Raw genomic sequence first — 25,788 nt, forward strand, 5'->3', positions numbered from 1 at the left:
CCATGGCTGCGGCCTGCCCGTTACCATCCGCGGCTCCCATAGCACAGCTCTGGGCTGTGACTGCGGCCTGCCTGCAGCCACTCGAGGTCGCCACTCCCCGTTCTCATCTTGGGGCTGCGGCCTCCATTCTCCAGCTCCCGGGTGGCACCGCACCCCCTCTGCCAGGGGGCACTACGCCGAGGAACTCTCCAGGTGCCTGCTGTGCCCCCACACCGCCTGGGTGTAGGAGCACCCGAAGTCTTCGCCAAATCCTCGTCGGCTGGGCCCAGCGGCTGCAACACCGAAGCATCGCCGACCAGCACTCTGTCAGACGTCAGAGAGGATAAGTGACACGTTGTAATTAAGGACCCGTAGTCGGCCATACGGCGGCCCTATAGTGACCGGCCTTTGCCGGATTAGTCATGTTTGCATTAACAGTGTATTCTTGTGTTGATCCCTGCGAGGACACTTATTGTTAGCTTGTTTGGTTGCTCAAGATAGCCTCTATAGGCATCCATATATATAAAAGTTACACCTTAAAGTTCAACCCGTCTCGCACCTCGTCACTGCATCCCGCGTACCTGCGAGTACTATAAGGACAGGGGGTGTCAGTGTACAACTGTGCCAAGCTGACATTCCTCATCTCCAGGGGTTGCGGAACATCCCATTAGTGAAAGTGGATAGACTGTACAGTGTCACACCCCGACAAGGTGCAGGTTCTTTACAGGAGCCATTTCAAATACTTCTGACCGCCAGAAAACATGTTCAAGAAAAATAAAGTTGCTCGGTACATCCAAAAAAATCTATAGCATCTTCATATATGTCAAATGATTAAAATCCACATGTTGGTGACATAAAAAATACTCTTATGTGTTTCTTGCGCTGAATGCCATAATGAATGTGTAATAGAGACTGCAAACACATTGTGGAAAGCTACATTATGTAACAAATCTCCCCCAATCACCGAGAGATAATAATTACAATTAGGCCAATGTGTATACAAAAAACATGATGTGCCATCTGATCATGTGACCCCCTGACTCCTCCCCTCCTGTGACCTCATCACAGGTCCTGTGCACACAGAACAGCCATATATGTGGTGTGCGGCTCAGCAGGTGGAGGTAGGTGCTGGAGATTCCCCATTACTGGGGGCAGGGGACATTAACCCCCTCAGTGCTGAGCCTGTATGTGACTATAATGGGACTGTGTGTTATACCGGGGGCAGGACGGGGCCATGACTGGATGTAGTGATCATGTGAAGCCGGTAACAGCTCCGGAGATTTCTTACATGGGATCTTTATGATGTTACATCGTCATCTTCTCCCATTCAGGTCCCTACAATATCGGATCCTCTCAGTGGAGATCTATATAAGAGAATTCTCCTGAGTGACCCTACAAGGATGGAGAGGGACAGGGACAAGATGGCGGAGAGGATATTACACCTCACCCTAGAGATCCTCTTCCGGCTTACTGGAGAGGTGAGAGATTCTGATTACGTCACATTACATCATTCTTATCTATGGGAATAGCAGATGGACAGAACTGGAGAGGTGAGGACTCTGGAAATGTCTGTAGTGAGGTTTATTAATGTGTCTCTCCATAACCAGGATTACACAGTAGTGAAGAAGACCTCTAGGGAGCGCTGTCAGGCCCCTATGTCTGAGGGATGGGGAAGACCCCTGAGCCCAATCACGGGGCCTCCACCTCACCCCCTGATACATGAGGACATCAATGACCAGAAGATCCTAGAACTCACCTACAAGATGATTGAGCTGCTGACTGGAGAGGTGACACTGCTGGGAATGCTGGGACATTATACAGTAACGCTATGGAGGGATCGGGGGATGACGGTATCATTGTATGTGTCAGGTTCCTATAAGGTGTCAGGATGTCACCGTCTATTTCTCCATGGAGGAGTGGGAGTATTTAGAAGGACACAAACATCTGTACAAGGACGTCATGATGGAGGTTCCCCAGCCCCTCACACCACCAGGTAATAGACAGGACTAAATACACACGGCCTATAATTATCTGTATGTAAAGAGTGAAATCAGTCCCTGTATGTGTTTCCTCCAGTTCTATCCAGTGAGAGGACAACACCAGAGAGATGTCCCCGTCCTCTTCTTCCACAGGACTGTAAACAAGAAGATCCCAATGTTCCTCAGGATCATCAGGTAGATGGAGAGAAGGTGTCATGAGATCTCCCCTATGATGTGTAGAAGCTGTGAAGGTCTTGTGGTCAGTCTTGCTTATCCACCAGTATTATACGCAGAATGACCATTTTATAACATACACCAGTTGTTTTTAATTAGAGTTTCCGTATATGGAAATTAAACCAATGTCCTCGGGAGTGCAGCAGAAAATGAAGTGATCATTCTTCAGTGAGAGTCAACATTACAATGAAAAACAAGAGTGATCTGAGGCACAGTCATCGGTGCTAGGGTCAGGACCAATATTTTAGAAACTGCCAGCTTTGTGAGATTTATACAAACAATTTTTCATGTGGATGTTAACAACAATTCAAAGAAAACATCAAGAACCATTCTTAGAATCACGAGGTGCACAATTAATGCAAAATGCAACTGAATCCATGATAGAATAGGAAATTTGAGTGAACTGATCATTTCAGACTGGTGAAGATGGATTAATGGTTTGGGGAATGTTTTCTGCGCACATCCTGAGTCCTCTGATGCTCATAGATGGTTGTTTGTGAACTAGATCTTATTTAACCCCTTAGTGACAGAGCCAATTTTGCACCTTAATGACCAGGCCAATTTTTACAATTCTGACCACTGTCACTTTATGAGGTTACAACTCTGGAACACTTTAATGCATCCTGCTGATTCTGAGAATGTTTTTGTGACATATTGTACTTCATGTTAGTGGTATAATTTCTTCGATATGACTGGCGTTTATGAAAAAAATGGAAATATGGCGAAAATTTTTAAAAGTTTGCTATTTTCAAATTTTAACTTTTATGCCCTTAAATCAGAGAGATGTGTCACACGAAATGCTTAATAAATAACATTTCCCACATGTCTACTTCACATCAGCCCAATTTTGGAAACAAAATTTTTTTTGTTAGGAAGTTATAAGGGTTAAAAGTTGACCAGCGAATTCTCATTTTTACAACAAAATTTACAAAACCACTTTTTTTAGGGCCCACATCACATTTGAAGTCACTTTGAGGGATCAATATGACAGAAATATCCAAAATTGACACCATTCTAAAAATTGCACCCCTCAATGTGCTCAAAACCACATTAAGGCTATGTGCACACGGTGCAGAATTACCTGCGGGTTTTTCCGCACGGAACCGCAGGTAAAACCGCAGGTAAAATGACCTGAGGTTTTTCTGCGGTTTGGTCTGCGGTTTTGCCCTGTGGTTTCACACCTCTGCTATGTTAAAGGTGTGAAACCGGTATGGAAACTGCCCAAACAATTGACATGCTGCGGTTTGTAAACCGCAGCAAAACCGCGTGGAAAAAACCGCACCGTGAGCACAGCGTTTTTGAAACCCCAAAGGGTTTCATTGTACTGTACTTTGTCAGAGGAACTACTGCGTTTCCACAGGGGCAAAACTGCTGCGGAAATGCAGCAGAATCCGCACCGTGTGCACACAGCCTTAAGAAGTTAATTAACCCTTTAGGTGCTTCACAGGAACTGATGCAATGTGGAAGGAGAAAATTAACCTTCAACTTTTTTTTACAAACGTTTTACTTCAGAACCGATTATTTTTATTTTCACAACTGTAAAAAGAGAAAATGAACGACAACATTTGTTGTGCAATTTCTCCTGAATACGCCGATATCCCATATGTGGGAGTAAACCACTGTTCTGGCGCACGGTAGAGCTTGGAACGGAAGGAGCGTCGTTTGACTTTTTCAGTTAAGAATTGGCTGGAATTGAGATCGAACGCCATGTCATGTTTGGAGAGCCCCTGATGTGCTTAAACAGTGAAACCCCCCACAAGTAACACCATTTTGGAAACTAGACCCCTTAAGGAACTTATCTAGATGTGTGGTGAGCACTTTGAACCCCCAAGTGCTTCACAGAAGTTTATAACTTAGAGCCGTGAAAATAAAAAATCATTTTTTTTCCAGAAAAATAATTTTTTAGCCCCCAATTTTTTATTTTCCCAAGGTTAACGGGAGAAATTAGACCACCAAAGTTAGTGTGCAATTTGTCCTGAGTAAGCTGATGCCCCATATGTTGGGGTAAACCACTGTTTGGGCACACGTCGGGGCTCGGAAGGGAGGGAGCACTGTTTGACTTTTTGAATGCAAACTTGGCTGGAATCAATGGTGGTGCCATGTCACGTTTGGAGACCCCCTGATGTGACTAAATAGTGGAAACCCCTCAATTCTAACGCAACCCTAATCCCAACTCTAACCACAAACCTAATCCCAACACACTCCTAACCCTAATCCCATCCCCAACCCTAACCATAACCCTAACCACAAACCTAACCCCAATACACCCCTAATTCCAACCCTCACCCTAATTCTGAGGTTGGCTGAGGACCACCGGGGGGGGAATCGGGGACCCTATTTCTCTCTCCTCTGATGTGCGATCACATCAGCGGAGAGAGAAATTAAATGACACATCTGACTTTTTTTTTGCGGTCGCTGTTGTACGGTTAATAACGGCGATTGCAAAAGCGGAGTCGGTAAAAACAGACCCGAATCATGTTCTCTGAGGTCTCAGCTACCCCCGGCAGCCGAGAAAATCCGACGTTGGGGGGCGCTATACACTTTTTTTTTTTTTGTGAATTAACGGCGCTCTGGTTTAAGTACCCTGAGCTACTTCCGTTAAAAGGCGTATCGGTGGTCGTTAAGGGGTTAAGCATTGTGGATGACGAAGTTCATCACTACATGGCAGCTGTTTACCCTGTGGTAGAAGGACAATGCCCCATGCTCCAAGGCTTCAAGGTTTTGTAAAAAAGTATCCTGGCTTCGTAGGCCAACATTTCTACACTATGTGTAATCAACAACCACAAATTGCTGAGACTCTGATGGCCACAGAGGTTTAATACTCTACTACATGGGTGTCACTAATATCATGGCGATTCAGTATTTGTTTTACACTTAGTGGAGATGACAGAATAAAGCTGACCATAGACATTAGATGTTGTCCAAATCTCATAATTTTCTGGTTGTGGAGACTGCTGGTTAGAATTAGGAGCCGACAGGTTGGATTTATATAGAAGACCAGCCGCTATGTGATAACGACTGCCATGTCATATGTGGCCGTCTTGTTAATTTATAATCTTTTCTATTCTTTCTCGCACCTTTTCCATCTGTCTGTGACTTTTCCAATCTTTCTTTCAGGGTGAAGATTTGCCCCATATTAATATTACAGAGACATTTATGAGGGGTGATGAGCGGTGTAAAGAGAAGATTCCTACAGATATCCGCACAGGTGAGTAGTGACCACTAAATGCAGAGAAGTCATAGATTTTTTTCGTACAGATGCTGATATAATTATATGCTGAATTTTTAGGGTGTATTACTCAGCATTTTCACATTTGTTTTTTATTTTTATTGCATTGTTTATGCAAAATTTCATTGCACAAAATTAAAATTATGATTTTCATAATAAAAAGAGAAAGTTAATCTCCATACATTGTGTTCTGGATGTAAAGAATTTTGGTTGCTGTCTCCTATCACTGGTCACAGCAGAGATGCATTGGTCACCACTGAGGTGCCTTTATTATTTTATCCCCTTTACCCCCAAGGGTGGTTTGCACGTTATTGAGTGGGCCAATTTTTACAATTCTGACCACTGTCCCTTTATGAGGTAATAACTCTGGAACGCTTCCATGGATCCTGGTGATTCTGACATTGTTTTCTCGTGACATATTGTACTTCATGTTAGTAAAATTTCTTTGATATAACTTGTGTTTATTTGTGAAAAAAATGGAAATTTGGTGAAAATTTTGCAATTTTCCAACTTTGAATTTTCATGCCCTTAAATCACAGAAATATGGCACACAAAATACCTAATAAGTCACATTTCCCACATGTTTACTTTACATCAGCACAATTTTGGAACCCAAATTTTTTTTTGTTAGGAAGTTATAAGGGTTAAAAGTTGACCAGCGATTTCTCATTTTTACAACACCATTTTTTTTAGTCACCACATCACATTTGAAGTCACTTTGAGGGGTCTATATGATAGAAAATACCCAAAAGTGACACCATTCTAAAAACTGCACCCCTTAAGGTGCTCAAAACCACTTTTAAGAAGTTTATTAACCCTTGTTTAAAAAAAAATGAACATTTAACTTTTTTTCACAAAGTTACTTCAGGTCCAATTTTTTTATATTACCAAGGGTAACAGGAGAAATAGGACCCCAAAAAGTATTGTGCAATTTGTCCTGAGTACGCTGATACCTGAAATGTGGGGGGTAAACCACTGTTTGGGCGCATGGCAGAGCTCGAAAGGGAAGAAGCGCCATTTGACTTTTTCAATGCAGATTTCGCTGGAATTGATATCAGACGCCATGTTGCATTTGGAGAGCCCCTGATGTGCCTGAACAGTAGAAACCCCCGAATTTTAACTCCAACAATAACCCCAACACACCCCTAACCCTAATCCCAACCCTAGCCCTAACCCTAATGGGAACATGGAAATAAATACTTTTTTTTAATTTTATTATTTTTCCCTAACTATGGGGGTGATAAAAGGGGGTTTGATTTACTAATTATAGTGTGTTTTTATGTTTGGCAGCTGTCACAGGCTAAAACACGCTTTTTATTGCAAAAAATAGTGTTACGATCCATTTTTGGATCTGTGTCAGATCTGAATTCTCACATTAAAACTTCTTTCCTTTCCTTTCAGACCATCGGGGGTTAATATCAGTTTTTCCCCTGGTGGCCGCTGGTGTAATTGCATTGCTAGGTGAATTTGCTGATGCAGGTGGTGACCACTCCCACCTTCCTTTAAAAGGTCACCTGGTGCATCAGCTGGCTGTTGGTTATACAGGTCTTTTTGAATACCAACCGTGCTGAAGAAAGGAGCTTTCTGGTGCAGTGGTGCTTCAGCTGAATGCTGTTATCGGGTGCCTTACTCTGCTGTGCGGTGCATTGCAGCAGAGAAAGCGAAGTGTTGTTCGTCTTACCTTGTCTGTTATATTTTTCCTTGGTGTTGTATTAGTGCAGCAGTGGGACCAGTATCTGCACTTTCCAATTCCCTACTGAGGGATAGGTGCAGGGCAAGTGAGGGCTAAGGTATCCTGCTCGGCGTCGGTTTGAAAGAAGCCGTATAGGGACATCAGGATAGTCCAGGGCACAGCCTCAGGAGAGTGCAGGAGGTGTCCATTTCCCCATTCCCTATCGCAGGGCCCACCATTGTAATTGTATCCCCGCAGTTCCTTTGTTTGTTGGGTCGTGTCACACAGGGCCAGTCACTTCTTGACAAACAGTTTTTGCATCACCACATTTTGAGAGCTATAATTTTTCCATATTTTGACCCACAGAGTCATGTGAGGTCTTATTTTTTGCGGACCAAGTTGACGTTTTTATTGGTACCATTTTCGGGCACGTGACATTTTTTGATCGCTTTTTAATCCGATTTTTGGGATGCAGAATGAACAAAAACTAGCAATTCATGAATTTCTTTGGGGGGCGTTTACACCGTTCTGGTAAAATTGATAAAGCTGTTTTATTCTTAGGGTTAGTACGATGACAGCGATACCTCGTTTATATAATTTTATACAATAAAAACTATTTTATATAAAAAATTACTATTTTTGCATCGTTTTATTCTGCGAGCTATAACTTTTTTATTTTTTCACTGATGATGCTATATGGAAGCTCGTTTTTTTGTGGGACAAGATGACGTTTTCAGCGGTGCCATGTTTATTTATATCCGTCTTTTTGATCGCATGTTACTGCACTTTGTGTTCGGTGGTATGATGATAAAGCATTGTTTTTTGCCTTTTTTGTTTTTGGAGGGGTTCACTAAAGTGGTTAACTAGTGGGACAGTTTTATAGGTCGGGTCGTTACGGACGCGGCGATACTAAATATGTGTACTTTTATTGTTTTATTTTTTTTTATTTACAAAAAGAAATGTATTTATTGGGGAATTTTTTTTCTTTAGGAATATTTAAAAAATTATATTTACACATTTTATTTATTTTTTTTACTTTATTAAATTGTCCCATGGTGGGACATCACTAAAGTATATAGTGTCAGATCGCTGACTGCACAATGCTTCCCTATGCCCCTGGAACACTGTGATCATGTTTGATTGCAGTGTGGCGGGGGTTAATGTGCTGGGAGCGGTCCGTGACCGCTCCTGGCACATAGTGCCGGGTGTCAGCTGTGATAATCCCGTGAGCGCAGCTGATTGCTATGATATACTATCCCACCCATGGGCATTAAGGCCCAGGGCACATGGACGGGATAGTACATCAGATGTCAGGAAGGGGTTGTTGTACTCCGGACCATAGTTTTTCTAACCCTTGAGGTATAATAATTATATTCCGGATCTCTTTACATTTATTTTACTCTAACTTGAATTCAGGAAAAGGATTAGAAGACTGAGATAACAGTGAGACTCCTAGGTAAATGATTTAGGTCTATTGACTTAAGAAGAGAAGCATGGGGGCATTCTTCATGGTCACTTGACAGCTCTTAAGATGGCTACTTTGAACTGGCTTGGAACGAGTTAATCCATTTTTCAGATCCCAGGGGTTGCCCTGTCCTTCTCCCCTTTAATTGCTGTACATGGATCTGCACTTACACATGTACACCTAGACTGGGGCCATATAGAAAGCTGCTGTTCGTTGGTGCAAGGTTGCAGGAAGAATTGTCAGGGAGTCAGCTCAGAACCAGGAGGTATGGGTAGATACAAAATTGTCAGGCAGGAGAAATGTCAGTATGGAAGCCAAACTCAAAAACAGGAATATCCTCTGAGACACAGGATCTGTGATACCCAACCAGAGCGATTTAGGTTATAACTGGCAGTGGGAGCTTAAATAGTGAGCAGCCCAACCTAGGGCTGGCAGCAGGTAGAAGCAGTAACTAACGGAATTTAACCCCAAAGCTTCTACACTGGCCAGAGCCACAAGCTCCAGGAGTAAAACAGGGTTACTAAATAGTCACTCTGCGTCAGTCGCAGAGTAGTAATAACAAGTACAGGCCCCAGCACGGATGCCACTGTCTCTGTGATCTTGAGCTATGTTTGGCCACCAGAAATGTGATTTTAAAATCTAATCTTTTGTACCCAACTGGATATCAACTTAGAGAAATGTCTCCAGGTGGTGAGAGGTGGATCAAAGCCTGCAGCTGTAATGTATTATTAGTTTATTAGAAAGAACAGAGACTGTAGAGACTCAACTGGAAATGTTGACTCCACTAGGAAGCTGGAGGGGGTCCGTGTAGAAAGACTGATGAAGGAAGGTCAAAATAGTATGAAATCTGAGTACACTTAGTGATGGGGCATAGTATGTCACAGAGCCGTATGTGGAATTGATAAACGGTACAGTAGAGCCCAGTGAGGGAGCTGAGCTAAGTATGACAGGAGGGTCAAGGAGAGATAGAAGAGTTAATTAAGTGAAGCTGTACAGTTGAGTTTGTAAGGAAACTGGCAGTTTAGTGAATTTGAATGGTATAAAATAGCTGGGTTAGAGGCTAAGATAAAATCAAAACATTAAAATCTGCCAGTGGCGATGAATGGGGGCCTTTAGATGAAGATGCAATATGCAGTTCCTTAGGCCTGTTTCACACTTCCGTTTTTGACCATCAGTCAAAATCCGCCAGTTTTTGAAAAAAACGGATCCGCCATTTTTTTTGGCGGATCCGTTTTTTTCCCCATTGAGTTGCATTACCGGCGGATCTTGACGGATGGCCATCCGTTGGATCCGTTATTTTGCGGATCCGCCAAAATGTTTGCGTCCGCCGGCATGCCTGGACGGACCCTGCAACGTTTTTTTGGCTGTAGGATCCACATTTTACAGTGCGCATGCCCGGAGAAAGGAAGTCAGCTGGGGATTTAACCCTGAAATCCTTTCTGGCGGTGGAAAAAAAAATCATTCTCTCTCTCTTTCTTCAACTGGACGACCTCTTCACAGAACATTTTAGATGCAACCTTCAACTTAACCTAAAATTGTGGTCATTATTATCAGTAAAGGAAAAACTCTTGGCCTTGTGCCGGTCAGCTGCTTCCTTTTGTATATTTCTAGACTCTTGCGAAATAGTATTGAAATGATCAGAATCCGTCCCAGTAGTATCAACTTATTGTTATGCTTTGCTTATATAGCGCTATATTATTTCTCAGCGCTTCACAGACATTATCATCACTGTCCCCAATGGGGCGCACAATCTAAATTCCCCATCAGTATGTCTTTGGAAGAGTTTCAACCATGATTTTGTCATGAATAAGCTTAGAAGATTGTTCAGGTGAAGAAAGATCAGGGCTATAGAGAACTGAGCCACCAGAAATGACCACTTATTGATTTGTCTGATAACTTATGATGCAGTCTGATATGTGCTATGTTATATTCCATAGGATGGATGGATTGAATAATTCCAGTTTAATCAGCTGATGTTAAAGACAATTCACCTATTCAGTAAAAAAGCCAAGGTCTCTCATACAACTCTATAAATGTACAAATAAAAAGTTATGCTTTTCAGAAAAAGTTAACTGATTTCAACATTTATGAACTTTTTTAAACCACTAAAATAAGAGATTCGCACAGCCATAATCGTATTGATCTTAAAAACATGTGTTTTTTACTGTTCATTGGATGCAGTAACATTTTTCCATTCTTGGAATGTTGTTGCCAGGTTTCCAGCACATTATATGTAAAGTGAAAATAATTATTATTGTAAAGGTATAGAAAATGATAACTCATTCAACAGTAAAAAGCTTTTCTAGTTCTATGGCAATGGAAAATTAAAAAAAAAAAAAGTTATGGCTCTTTTTGAAATGGAAAAATGAAAATTGGCCTTGTCTGGAAGAGGTTAATCATTTCCAGAGATAACAGCTCTGCAGACTCATGAGGGATAGTGAATGCCCACCTCTGAGGAGCCTCCTGCAACAAAAGAAATACTAAGTGTTGGCAGAAGACAATTATTGAAATAACCCTCATAACTTTGACGGAAAAGCACAAATGTACCTGTACTTGTAGTCTCCATAAAATCGATTAGATAAATTGATCCTCAGCTTTAGATATACAGTAGGAGCTAAAGACTCAGCATTAGGGCTCATACTTATCTGCGTTGAGGCTGTGTGCCCACGATGCGATTTTTAAGCGTTTTTTGCCGCGATTTTCGGTGCGAAAACGCTGCGAAAACGTTTAAAAATCATGTACAGAACGTCCCCCATGTATTCCGCCCATGCTGTGCTAATGCTGCGCTTTTTTCCGCGGCGGAATCGCATCGCGGAAAAAATCACAGCATGATCATTCTTTTATGCGGAATCGCAAAGAATTGCCGCAATTCCGCACCCATAGGAATACATGAGAATCATTTACTTCCCGCATGTGGCTATGCCCACCATGCGGGAAGTTAAGCGTCTCATGTGCAGTTGGTACCCACGGTGTGGAGGAGAGGAGACTGTCCTCCAGGCCCTGGGTACCATACCCCTGTAAAAAAAAGAATAAAAAATAAAAAAATCGGGGTATATTTACCTTCCGGCGTCCCGCGCTGCATTCCCAGCCTAAGCGGTCCCAGTAATGCCTTGCGGCACGGTCCTGTGATGACGTAGTCTCCCGTGACTCTAGCGGTCTTGCGAGATCGCTATAGTAACGCGAGACCAACGTCAACACAGGTCTCGCAAGGCATTGCTGGGAACGCTGAGGCCCGGGAATGCAGCGCGGGACTTCGGAAGGTAAATATACAACGATTTTTTATTTTTTTATCATTTTTAACATTCTATCTTTTACTATTGATGCCGCATAGGCGGCCTCAATAGTAAAAAGCTGCTCACACTTGTCAAACACTATGTTTGACGAGTGTGACCAACCTGTCAATCACTTTCCAAGCGATGCTTCTAATCGCTTGGAAAGTGCTTGAGAAAATCGCAGCAAAATCGCGAGGAAAAAAATGCGCGATTTCTGGGAAGGAGTCCGGTTTTCACTGTGCGTTTTAAAACGCTACATGGGCACATAGCCTTAAAACAGATAAAAAATTGGATTGCGCTCTGACTAATGTTATTCTATGAGACCCTGCTCATGCGCGATTTTTTTTTTTTTCTCAGCTCAAATCGAACATAGAAAAAAATAGCAGCATGCAGGTTGTATATCGGACGAGACTCATCAATGAAGGTCAATGGGTGCAAGAAAAAAAAATCGCACTCCACACGGACCCTGAGTGTTCTGTCCAATTTTTACATACCCATCTCCTTGAAAAATTGCATTAGCCAAGTACAGTAAAATCACAACTTAACAAGTCAGAATAGAATGAATATCTATAATATAACGGGCTAAACGTCACTCTGTCTGAAGCCTCTATAGACTGCGCAAGCGCGATGCGCCTGCGCAGTCTTACTCCAGACAGAGTGACGCATCACCCCCCAAGAGATCGCGGTATGCGTAAGCACTGAACGCATACCGCGGTCTCTGCAACACCTTACCGAGCCGGTGTTGCTGTTGCCTTGGGGTCTTGCGCCTTCATGTGACGTCAGGAGAGGGCGGGTTGTGGCGCCGGAATCGACGCATGCGCAGTCCGCACTTACCGCCGCCATTTTGTAGACGACACACTGCAGTGTGTCTTCAAGAAAATGACGGCGGAAAGCGAGGACTGCGCAGGCGCCCAGTCCGGCACAACAACACACCCAGAACAGGACAGCGCTGGGCACAGGGAAGAAAGGTGAGTATAAATGTTTTTCTTTTTTAATGTGTGCAGTTTAATAGGGGTGAGGAGGACCATTCATATCAGGATTGGGGGGTGAGGGGACCATGTATACCAGGAAAGGGGGGTGAGAGGACCATGCATACCAGGTGTCAGGAACACCGCACTGCACTTGCTCACTGAGCCAGTGCGCATGTCCTGAGTACAAAGACTGTGCACAAAGATACCTGTGGAGCGGGCAGCAGTGGTGACAATGCATGCTCCAGGACCTGAAGCATGTGAATACTGGGGGCGTGGCCTAAGCTCCACAGAGCTAGGAGCTGCAGGGAAACTCCTAGAAAGGTAACTACAGGACAATGTTACCAAGGGGCATAGACAGAGACAGAAACCAGATCAAGCCGAGGTCAAAGCACGAGATAGCAATACAGTACCAAAGGATTAAACAGAATGGATAGTCAGGACGTAGCAATAGATCAGAAAACCAGAACGTGCAATAGACGATACAATAGGTGTAAACTGTAACGGAGTAACGATAGCCAAGACAGGAGGTCAGAACCAGAAAAGACAATAATACCAAAATGAGAGACGGAGTACAGAGTGAAGGAACAAGCCGGGTCATACATGGGAAGCAAGCAAACAATGCAGAATACACGCACACCAGGGGTCAGACACACCAGAACAACAGTATAACTGACAGAAAATGCTAGTTTGGAGTGAGTATAAATACCCCTCCCAGATCCAAAGAGAGGCCGGCAATAGTTAACCCTGTGAGAACAGGACATTAACCATGTCCTAACCATGACACCAGGATTGGGGGGTGAGGGGACCATGAATATCAGGATAGGGGAGTGAGAGGACCATGCATACCAGGATTGGGGGTGAAGGGACCATGTATACCAGGAAAGGGGGGTGAGGGGACCATGCATATTAGGTTAGGGGGGTGAGGGGACCATGCATACCAGGATTAGGGGGTGAGGGGACCATGCATACCAGGATTGGGGGGTGAGGGGACCATGCATACCAGGATTGGGGGGTGAGGGGACCATGCATACCAGGATTAGGGGGTGAGAGGACCATGCATACCAGGATGGGGGGGTGAGAGGACCATGCATGCCAAGATGGGGGGGTGAGGGGACCATGCATACAAGGATGGGGGGGTGAGGGGACCATGCATACCAGGATTGGGGGGTGAGGGGACCAAGCATACTAGGATTGGGGGGTGAGAGGACCATGCATACCAGAATTGGGGGATGAGAGAACCATGCATACCAGGATAGGGGGGTGAGAGGACCATGCATACCCGTATTTGGGGGATAAGAGGACCATGCATACCAGGATAGGGGGGTGAGGGTGTAGGTAAGGTAGGAGTGAGGGCAACCGACCGGGGGGTGGTCCGTTACTTGCCGCAGACAGACTTGAGACAGAGACAGGATCGTGTTCAACAGGTCTTCTTTATTGATTGTCCTTCCACGACCCAGAGCACCTCACAGCAACAGCACGTTATTTTCCGCAGCCTTACACGGCAGCTACTCAACAATCCCTATAGCCGCACACAGCAGCCGCTCGACAATTCCCTCAGCTACACACAGTAGCTGCTTGACTTCGTACACAGGCCCGGGTACCTTCACTTTCTTTCGTTGACAAATGGAAGTCCCTCGCGGCTCTGTCACTGTGGCTGCCCTAGGCCTATCACCACAGCGTTTCCCCAGTTTGAGTCCGTTCGGTTTAGTGATACCCCAGGCTGTCTCTGTCTGCGGCCTTTCTTTGCTCTCCGTCTGTGGCCTCTGCTGTCTCTGTCTGCGGCTAATCCTGTCAGGGCCACCCCCCCTAACTGGCACAACTGTCAGTCCTCTCAGGAACTTCCTTTCGCCTCAGCCGTGCTTCTTGTTTCCTGTGCTCCCTTCGCTGACTGACTTTTCCAGAACCTTCTCTCCCTCTTTTATGCACTTCTGTTCTGGTAACCCCGTCCACCATGACTCAACAGTTTTCTTAGCCAATGGCTGTTGTTCAGTCCTAACCTCACAGCTCTCCATTGCCCTCTAATGGTCAAAATCCAATACCACAGCCCTCCTTCCTATCTTCAGCTGTTTCCCATCTTTTACTACAACAGTCTACCTTCTATACACTACACCTCCGCCCTTCTTCTACAGACAGGTCCGTACGTCAGTCCACCTTCCCTACAAGGGCACCATGCATACCACGATAGGGATGAGGGGGTACCATGCATACCACGATAGGGATGAGGGGGTGCCATGTATACCAAGATAGGGATGAGTGGGTGCCATACATACCAGGATTGGGGGGTGAGGGTACCATACATACCAGGATAGGGATAAGGGGTGCAGCACATACCAGGATGGGAGACCATATACCAATAAAAATGCCCACAACCCGAGCATAGAACGGGTTCATAGCTAATATATATATATATATATATATATATATATATATATATATACATACACACATAGAAAATATATAAAGAAGCCAGTGACATATATAATTTGTACAGTGCGTGTGTAGCTTACTGTACATGTATTTAATAAATAAATCAATAAATTAAAGAAAAAAATGTTGTAGCTCTCCCTAAATTTTATTAACCAGCAGAGGGCAAGTGGACAGCTTGTGGCTAGGAAGGGGGTTATACACATGGAGCTTCCCGGTATACTAATATCAGCTTACAGCTGTATACTTAGCCTTCACTGGTTATTAAAATGGATGAACCTCCTAAGAAATGATGTGATGTCCCGCCTACAATTAATAATCAGCAAAGGCTAAGCAGACAGCTGCAGGCTGCAATGCATACTGCACAACAAAATGTGTAGTCTATATGGCTACTTATTAAAGTCAACAAAACTACATAGACTAAAAGGGAGGTTACAAGGTGTATTCTGGATCATATAGGGCAGCATGGTGGCTCAGTGGTTAGCATTGCAGCACTGGGGTTCTGGGTTCAAATCCCTCCAAGGACAAAATCTGCTAGGAGTTTGTATGTTCTCCTGTGTTTGCATGAATTTCCTCCCGGTGTTTTGGTTTCCTCCCACACTCCATAGACATACTGATAGGGAATCTAGATTGTGATCCCCAATGGGGACAGTGCCAATAATGTTTGTAAAGCGCTGTAGAATTAAAGGTGCTATATAAATGAGTTAAATACAATATACGATATATAAGATGGAAGGGACTACTCTATCCAGGCATACTGTATGCTTGATATGCATTCTTTGCTTTACAATTTCAAGCAGTAGAGGTGGGATGCACTCCCATAAGTCGTCTGGGGTCAGTTACTACTCCAGAAAAAGTGCAGATGGATCCATAGACATCGTTCCTGTAGTCCTTTGGGGATCAATGAATCACTCTCATTTTCGTGCTTCATTAATCCCTACTAGGCCTCCCAGGCGTCCAGTGGCCATATTTATATGAAGAATTCTCTTTCTGTCCTTCATAATAGATATACTTTTCATCTTGTATTAAACTTGCACAATTTATTAGTCCCAATTGTGTCTGTTTATACAAAAATCAGCACAAACAGTGGGTATGGAAAGTATTCACACCCCTTTAAATTTTTACATTTTCACTCTGTTACATTGCAGCCATTTGGTAAATTCAAAAAGTTTATTTTTTCTTCTCATTAATGTACACTCTGCACCCCATCTTGACGGAAAAAAGAGAAATGTAGACATTTTTGTAAATTTATTAAAAAAGAAAATCCAAAATATCACATGGTCAAAAGTATTCAGACCCTTTGCTTAGACACTCATATTTAAGTCGCATGCTGTCCATTTCCTTGTGATCTTACCTTGAGATGGTTCTACTCCTTCATTGGAGTTTAGTTGTCTTTAATTAAACTGATAGGACTTGATTTGGAAAGGCACACACCTGTCTATATGAAACCTCACAGGTCACAGTGCATGTCAGACCAAATGAGAATCATGAGGTCAAAGGAACTGGCCAAGGAGCTCAGAGACAGAATTGTGACAAGGCACAGATCTGGACAAGGTTACAAATGAATTTCTGCAGTACTTAAGGTTCCTAAGAGCACAGTGGCCTCCATAATCCTTAAATGGAAGAAGTTTGGGACCACCAGAAGTCTTCCTCGACCTGGCCGTCCAGCCAAACTGAGCAATCATGGGAGAAGAGCCATGGTGAGAGAGGTGCAGAAGAACCCCAAGATCACTGTGGCTGAGCTCCACAGATGAAGTAGGGAGATGCGAAAAAGTTCCACAAAGTCAACTATCACTGCAGCCCTCCACCAGTCGGGCTTTTATGGCAGAGTGGCCCAATGAAAACCTCTCCTCAGTTCCAGACATATGAAAGCCCGCACAGAGTTTGTTAAAAAACAGGACTCCCAGACTATGAGAAATAAGATTCTCTGGTCTGTTGAGACGAAGATAGAACTTTTTGGTGATAATGCTAAGCGGTATGTGTGGAGAAAACCAGGCACTGCTCATCACCTGCCCAATACAATCCTAACAGTGAAACATGGTGGCAGCATCATGCTATGGGGGTGTTTTTCAGCGGCAGGGACAGGATGACTGGTTTCCAATGAAGGAAACATGAATGCGGCCAAGTACAGAGATATCCTGGATGAAAATGTCTTCCAGAGTGCTCTGGACCTCAGACTTGGCCGAAGGTTCACCTTCCAACAAGACATTGACCCTAAGCACACAGCTAAAATAACAAAGGAATGACTTCAGAACAACTCTGTGACCATTCTTGACTGGCTCAGCCAGAGCCCTGACCTAAACCCGATTGAGCATCTCTGGAGAGACCTGAAATTGCCTGTCCACCAACGTTCACCATCCAACCTGGCGGAACTGGAGAGGATCTGCAAGGAAGAATGTGTACAATAATGAGGAAAAAAATGAACTTTTTTGAATTTACCAAATAGTTGCAATGAAACAAAGAGTGACAAATTTAAAGGGGTCTGAATACTTTCCGTACCCACCATATATCCACCAAATTCACCTATTCCTCATTGATATTCATCTTTCATTTCATCTTTCATTTCAGAGGTTTTCCAAAACATTTGCGTCAAATTTTATATGGATTCTAAAGAATATATTGTTATAATTGCAATACAGTTTAGAGCAGGGGTCCCCAACCACCGGTCCGCGGCCCAGGACCGGGCCGTTGCACTCCTGTTGCTGGTCCACGGAGCCAGGCTCAAATGCTGGACACACAGGGAGCCGGCGTCTGTAGCACTGTAGTGACAGCTGCAACCGCCGGCTTCCAGAAGTCATCGATACACACCTTCCATCCCTGCATCCCTTTCCCTGCGTGGCAGCTTCATCCTGTGCTGAGGTGTCTCGTACTGCTCATTCAGCTCATGAATATGGACGCCACTCCTCTCCCATAGGCGTGGCGTCCATATTCATGACCTTAATGAGCGGTACCAGGTGACCGCACTGCACAGGAAGAAGCTGACGCGCCGGGATAGAGATGCAGGGATGTGCAGCGACGGTGTCAGGGTAAGTGTTGTGAGTTCATTCTCTGGTTCACCAGTTGTGAGTACACCTTCTGGACTTTCTCTGGTGGTGACGGGAGGTGGTGCGGCTGGTTTGATCGGTGGAGATTTGCCACCTGAGAATGAGGATGACGATTGGATCTCGGGATTCTTAGATTGGATTTAAGACAGCCGAAGCCCTATTCAGTTACTGGTGATTCCTTCTGGCTTGTCAGCTCTTGGTTTTCAGCTCTGTTCCAGTCATCTAAATCTAAGTTTTTTTGCTAATGTTCACACTTGATTTTGTTGGTCTATTCAGTCTTTTGTGTGGTCTGCCAGCCCCGGCTGGGGGCTGAGCTGAATTTCCACTCTTATTTATCAGTATTTTGCCAATTGGCTTTTTGTCCCTTACTAGTTCGGTCTCTTTTTGTCTCAGAATATTTCAGAGTGCTGATATAGTGGGAGAAGTCTAGTGACTACAGGGTTAATTTTGCTATCAGAAGTGTTGGACATTATTTTTGTAGGATTTTTTGCAGGTTGCAGACAGTGTCTTCCCTTTCCTTTCCTGTCTAGCTAATTGGGGCCCCATCATTTGCTCAACCTATTTTCCTGCCTGTGTTTGTGCCTTCATCTTGTTTCACCGTCAATACATGTGTGGGGGCTATCTATTCCTTTGGGGTCTGCTCTGGGGCAGTTAGTTTTCCCTTTTCTTGCTTTTGGCTTATGTAGTCCTCCGGCCATGACGAGGCGTCTAGGTTCAACGTAGGCACGCTCCACGGCTACTGCTAGTTGTGTGGTAAGATCAGGGATCTGCAATCTGCATAGTTGCCAACCACTCTGGTTTTCTGTGGCTTAGCTTGTTTTGCCTTTTTCTCCTCGGTGACCCATTCATAACAGGTAAGTATGATGGGGGAGGAAGGGGGAGCCCAGCGGAGCCATGCATACAAGTATGGCAGGGGAGCCATGTATACAAGGATGGGACAGGGGAGCCATGCATACAGGATGGGACAGCGGAGTCATGTATACAGGATGGGAGAGTGGGAGCAGAGCCATGTATACAGAATGGGAGAGTGGGAGCAGAGCCATGTATACAGGATGGGAGAGTGGGAGCAGAACCATGTATACAGGATGGGAGAGTGGGAGCAGAACCATGTATGCAGGATGGGAGAGTGGGAGCGGAGCCATGTATACAGGATGGGAGAGTGGGAGCGGAGCCATGTGTACAGGATGGGAGAGTGTGAGCGGAGCCATGTGTACAGGATGGGAGAGTGGGAGCGGAGCCATGTGTACAGGATGGGAGAGTGGGAGCGGAGCCATGTGTACAGGATGTGAGAGTGGGAGCGGAGCCATGTGTACAGGATGGGAGAGTGGGAGCGGAGCCATGTGTACAGGATGGGAGAGTGGGAGCGGAGCCATGTGTACAGGATGGGAGAGTGGGAGCGGAGCCATGTGTACAGGATGGGAGAGTGGGAGCGGAGCCATGTGTACAGGATGGGAGAGTGGGAGCGGAGCAATGTGTACAGGATGGGAGAGTGGGAGCGGAGCCATGTGTACAGGATGGGAGAGTGGGAGCGGAGCCATGTGTACAGGATGGGAGAGTGGGAGCGGAGCCATGTGTACAGGATGGGAGAGTGGGAGCGGAGCCATGTGTACAGGATGGGAGAGTGGAAGCAGTGCCATGTGTACAGGATGGGAGAGTGGGAGCTGAGCCATGCCTACAAGGATGGGAGGGTGGGAGCGGAGCCATGCATACAACGGTGGGAGCCACACAGAGCTGGACAGGACGGGGGAACCACACATACCGGGATAGGAATGAGGGGACAATGCAGATCCGGCTTATACTCTAGTCAATAAGCTTACCCAGTTTTCCGTGGCAATATTAGGTGTTTCGGCTTATACTCTGGTCGGCTTATACTCAAGTATATAATATAAATCAGTACTTTGTCGGGCCATCATACTATACATGTGGGGATTATATGTGTGGGACCATCTTGCTATACATACTACAACTCTGCCCATAGCCCCGCCCCATATGACTAAAGCCCCGCCCCCTGCCCCCACTCCAACCCCGCCTTGCCGGGCCATAGAATAATGGTCTTGCTTGAAGCCGGTCCCTGGTGCAAAAAAGGTTGGGGACCACTGGTTTAGAGAGATGAAGTAGTAACATTTTAGTTTGGGTACGTTCTTGATGTTCCCATTATAATTAATATTTAGCAGCGATTATTCATTTATATACAGGTGCTTCTCACAAAATTAGAATATCATCAAAAAGTTAATTTATTTCAGTTCTTCAATACAAAAAGTCAAACTCATATATTATATAGTCATTACAAACAGAGTGAACTATTTCAAGTGTTTATTTCTGTTAATGTTGATGATTGTGACTTACAGCCAATGAAAACCCAAAAGTCATTATCTCAGTAAATTAGAAAAATTAACAAAAACCCCTGCAAAGGCTTCCGAAGCATCTTAAAGGTCCCTTAGTCCTTTTCAGTAGGCTCCACAATCATGGGGAAGACTACTGACCTGACAGAGGTCCAGAAGGCAGTCATTGATACACTCCACAAGGAAAGTAAATTTTGCATTTGATTTGGAAATCAAGGTCCCAAAGTCTGGAGGAAGAGTGGAGAGGCCACAATACAAGCTGCTGGAGGTCTAGTGTGAAGTTTCCACAATCAGTAGTGATTTGGGGAGCCACGTCATCTGCCGTGGTTGTTCCGCTGTGTTTTATCAAGACCAAAGTCAGAACAGCTGACTACCAGGAAATTTTAGAGCACTTCATGCTTCTCTCTGCTGACAAGTTTTTTTTGCAAATGGAAATTTAATTCTCCAACAGGACTTGGAGCCTGTACACACTGCCAAAAGTACCAATACCTTGCTTAAAAACCACAGGATCACTGTGCTTGAGTGATAACTCGCCTGACCTTAATCCCATAAAGAATCTATGGGGTATTGTCAAGAGGAAGATGAGAGACACCAGACCCAATAATGCAGAAGAGCTGAAGGCTGCTATCAAAGCAACCTGGGCTTCCATAACACCTCAGCAGTGTCACAGGCTGATCGCCTCCATGCCATGGGGTAATGAAATTGTTAATATGGCAGTGTGATGACAGAAACAGACCTTAGTGAATGTATTGACAAGCCCTCAACAAATTGTGCTACTAGACAGTTATATCTGGAAGGTTTATTCCTATAAAAGTAAACAATCCCAAGTAAGATATATTGGGGCTAAACGTGGTGAAAAATCCTTCATTACTCATAATCCTAACCTACATTTATGTTTGAGACTACGGAGTCAAAAAATTATTTTAATATTATTCATTAGTGTATTCCTATTTTGATTGTATAGAATAAAGGTTACTTTTTATTATTACTCCAATTGGTTTTGTTCTGTGAAGTGTTTTAGAATATAAGTTTGGATATATTAACTAAATTAGTTAAACAGTGAATAAAATTAAAATATACCTAATAGGCATTGTTATTGAATAATATGAATGGTTTAATTTTTGGCAGATGACTGTACCAGGAGCACAAAAGAACATATATTTTCAGATGTTAATGCAGATGACCGTAGTATCACACCAGATCCATATGAAGAAAGTGTCATTATCCAAGATATTCCTCCAGCCCTTCACAGCATAGATGTATCATCTGATCCCTTTCAATGGGTTTTTCCTACTGATTCATCACAGACTTTTAATCCAAATAAAAATAACCAAAGGGATGGTAAACTTCAAAGGCATCATGCAAGAAAGAAGGCACGTTCATGCTCAGAATGTGGTAAATGTTTTACATGTAAAACAGATCTTGCTATACATCAGAGAATTCACACAGGGGAGAAGCCATTTTCATGTTCAGAATGTGGGAAATGTTTTCCACGCAAAACAAGTCTTGCTATACATCAGAGAATTCACACAGGGGAGAAGCCATTTTCATGTTCAGAATGCGGGAAATGTTTTTCATGCAAAACAAATCTTGCTATACATCAGAGAATTCACACAGGGGAGAAGCCATTTTCATGTTTAGAATGTGGGAAATGTTTTAATAAGAAAACAAATCTAATTGCACATCTGAGAATTCACACAGGGGAAAAGCTGTTTTCATGTTCAGAATGTGGAAAATGTTTTAATCAGAAAACAAATCTTGTTACACATCAGAGAATTCACACAGGGGAGAAGCCATTTTCATGTTCAGAATGTGGGAAATGTTATGTAAAGAAAGCACATCTTGTGAAACATCAAATAATTCACACAAGGCAGAAATAATTTTCATGTCCAGAATGAGGGAAATGTTGTTCTCGGAAATGTGATCTTGCTAACGATCAGAAAACTCACTCAGGGGAGAAGCAATTATTATGTTCAATGTGTGTGAAATGTTTTTTCAAGAAAAGAAATCTTGTTACACATCTGAAAATTGACACAAGGTAAAATGCCGGGAGAAGCCATTTTAATGCTCCCAATGTGGGAAATATGTTATATCTAAATCAAATATTCTTAGACATCAAAATATTCACATTTTCATGTTTAGAATGTGGTAAATGTTTTATCAAAACCCAATTTTTGCTGCACTCTCATAGGGAAGTAACCATTGTTTTTTTTTTTTATTACTATTGGCAAATTGTACAAGGTACAAACATCAGTTACAGTGAAAGTAAAGTCATATGTTATAGATGAGGAATGGAAAGCAACTTAAAGCATTAATTGATGATTTGGGAATATTGGAAATGATCAATAAGCACTGATCATTAAAATGCAAATGGAATCTAGATAACTCACCCATACACTAAATGGGCAACTTGATAGAGACACCGGTGTTGTTTTTGACAGAAGTTTTCTTGAATGTCCACTGGTGTTACTCAGAATGATTCTTAATGGGCTTTTCGGATTCCAAAAGCCGGTTTCTAAGCTGCAGTTTGTTTTAAATTAAAAAAAACCTGTCCTGTACTCACAGTCCCCTGGTCCAGCATTGAGTCTCTGCCACTGCTCTATTTTCTGCAATGTGTCTTCTAAGCAAAATTGTCAAAATGGGTGATATTACGGGGTCAGTCTCAGAAATGTCAATCCAAGTGTATGCTGCTCTTCCCAATTACCGTGAGAACAGCCCATCTAAGATAATGTAGCTTCAGTAGGGACTCGTTCAGACATTTGAATTTTGCGTTCGAGTGTTTTGTGGTTCTCACTGATAGCACTCATACCTGCAATAGTGAATGGAGCAATTCACATGTCCATAATTCTTCATGGACCGAGCAGTTTGCGCAAAATCGTGGACACATGTCTGATATTGTTTTGAATTTTGGATCAAAATCAGCAAAGCAAGTGTATGAGTCTGTAAGAAAAATCAGTCAGCACTCTGATGCCATCCGATTGTGGTCTGATTTTAATTGACTGTTAGATAGGGTAAGGTAGGGAAACTTTGATAAAACTCTGAGGAATCTGTGACCAAAATACCTGATGAGACACGGTCAGTTTTATTCGTACCTGAAAAAAATGACATGTGAATGAGACATTAGCCAGTTGGAGGTTATAATAGATTCTATAATTAAGAAGGATAAAATAGTTTATCACTAAGATCGCCTCAACTGAATGGTTTCCTGTCTTCCCAGTGCCAGGGATCAGCATGTGTTGGGAATTATTTGATAAATTTCTACGGGGGCTGGTGAAGATCCAAGTGTGATGGTCAACTTGGTACTCAGTGACAGAATAAGTGATAGAGGATCCTTAAAATTAATTTAAATATTTCTGCTTCAAGCTGAAGGGAAGAACCTGTAAAGTAGTATTCCCTGGAAAACTACCTGTGCCATACACAACACATGACAGACAGTGGGATCTTAGAGAGCTAAATGCATGGCTTAAATCTTGGTGCAGAGCTGTAGGATTTGGGTTCCTTGAGCGGTGAGCTGACTTTTCATTGGGGTACAATTTGTATTCTGCAGATACATTGCACCTGAATGGAAGAGGGTCAAATATATCTTACGTAAAGTCCCCTCAAAAGACAAGGGGGCACTCCCTCCACCTGAAGAAAGAAAGGTTCTGTCTTCAGAGGGGATAGACTGTTACTTTGAGAACTATTAATCTGTAGAACAGCTGACCTCAGGACTTGGTCACAGCAAGAACCATTGATGATTTCAAGAAAGGTTTAAATGCTTTATTAGTAATAAATAACATAAGTACTTATGTAAATGTGTAAAGTAGTTTTCTGCCTATTTGGTTCACTATAAACTATTTGGAGAGGGGGGAAAATTAGCTCTTCTAGGACAGACAGGATCATGCGTTGTGGTGGTACTGGTACACATCCCTAGGTTGAACTTCACTAAAATATTTTTGACATCCTCTTGCACCTGGCGTCTCTGGAGTCTCATCTGCTGAATAGGCAGCACCATCATGACTTTGCGACCTTGTCAGTGAAAGAGACGCTAAAGATGCTGTGAGCCTGAAGTTGCCAAAATGGCTCCCAAAATATCGCATCAGTGGTGTGATCAAAGAAGTTGATTGGAGCTGGGATTTGATGAGTGCGATATAAAAAAACAATTATTTTATAAGTGCTTTTTTTATGTTCTGGATTAATCTTAGTAATGTACATTTTATTCCAGAGAAGAGTGACTCTTTAGAAATTCGAACTTGCCAGCTTTGAGGAACTTAAATTTTTTTTCAAAAACTCCAATTGTTCTGATTAGATGTGTAAAACACTCTGAGGTCACTTAGAACTCTAAAATCTTTCAAGCGCTTTAATACAAATACAAAAATAGTAAATTGACCTATGAGGATAAATGTTTCTTCCAAAAATGCTATTTACCTACAAAGTGGTATTCTGCTGGTAAATAGGGTTTAAATAGTATATAGCGATAAAACATATAGGTTTAGGAACAAGAAATACAAGAAATTACAATGATAAAAAACACACAATAATGAAATAGAGTGACACTCAGGAACCAATACCTGAGTGGCAAATTTCATGAAAAGTTATGTGATATAACAAAATTGTGGGTCCCAATGGAAGAACGTGCAGCAGAAATATTCTAGGGATAAACAATACGCCAAGAGCATGGTCTATAACATGAATATCCAAAAGAATCCAAATTGTCTCTTCAGAGAGGAGGACTAGAACTCTAGTTCCACCTATTGGAAGTAGCAATCCTAAAAGTCAATGTGGACCCTTTAACGAGGCTTGTTTCATGACTTAGGATAAACGCCAAACCAGAATCTCAATTTGCAGACACTGTGTTTCGGGGTACTGCCCCTAGTCAGTGCAAAGTGTGAGATCTGGTTTGGTTGTGTGAGAGGCATCTGACCGATATCCAAGAAGTATTGTTTCTCCTTGCGGAGATTGACATGCTAAGCATGTCGAGGTGAGGAGATTTAAAGCCGCAATGCTGCTCTGGGAAAAATGCAAATTGTCTCATCAGAGAGGAAGAGTACTAGAACTCTAGTGTCACCTATAGGAAGTAGCAATCCTAAAAGTCAATGTTGACCCTTTAACGAGCCTTGTCACATGACTTAGGATAAAAGCCAAGCCAGAATCTCAATTTGCAGACTTTGAATCCAAAAGAATCCAAACACTATAAT

General features: G+C 43.2%; 1 protein-coding gene across 1 annotated transcript; it reads left to right on the top strand.

The window, feature by feature from the left end:
* Positions 1 to 1,019: 1,019 nt before the first annotated feature.
* On the top strand, positions 1,020 to 24,465 carry LOC141071152 (oocyte zinc finger protein XlCOF8.4-like). The gene is made up of 7 exons (XM_073559603.1): positions 1,020 to 1,100; positions 1,311 to 1,457; positions 1,587 to 1,766; positions 1,849 to 1,972; positions 2,056 to 2,153; positions 5,310 to 5,400; positions 21,740 to 24,465. The coding sequence occupies exons 1-7, from the start codon at positions 1,074 to 1,076 to the stop codon at positions 22,489 to 22,491; spliced, it is 1,419 nt and encodes a 472-aa protein (XP_073415704.1). The 5' UTR covers positions 1,020 to 1,073; the 3' UTR covers positions 22,492 to 24,465.
* The last annotated feature ends 1,323 nt before the right edge of the window (positions 24,466 to 25,788 follow it).

Source organism: Dendrobates tinctorius, unplaced genomic scaffold, assembly GCF_039654945.1.
Source record: "Dendrobates tinctorius isolate UK_male_01 unplaced genomic scaffold, ASM3965494v1 ptg000014l, whole genome shotgun sequence".
Taxonomy (NCBI): Eukaryota; Metazoa; Chordata; class Amphibia; order Anura; family Dendrobatidae; genus Dendrobates; species Dendrobates tinctorius.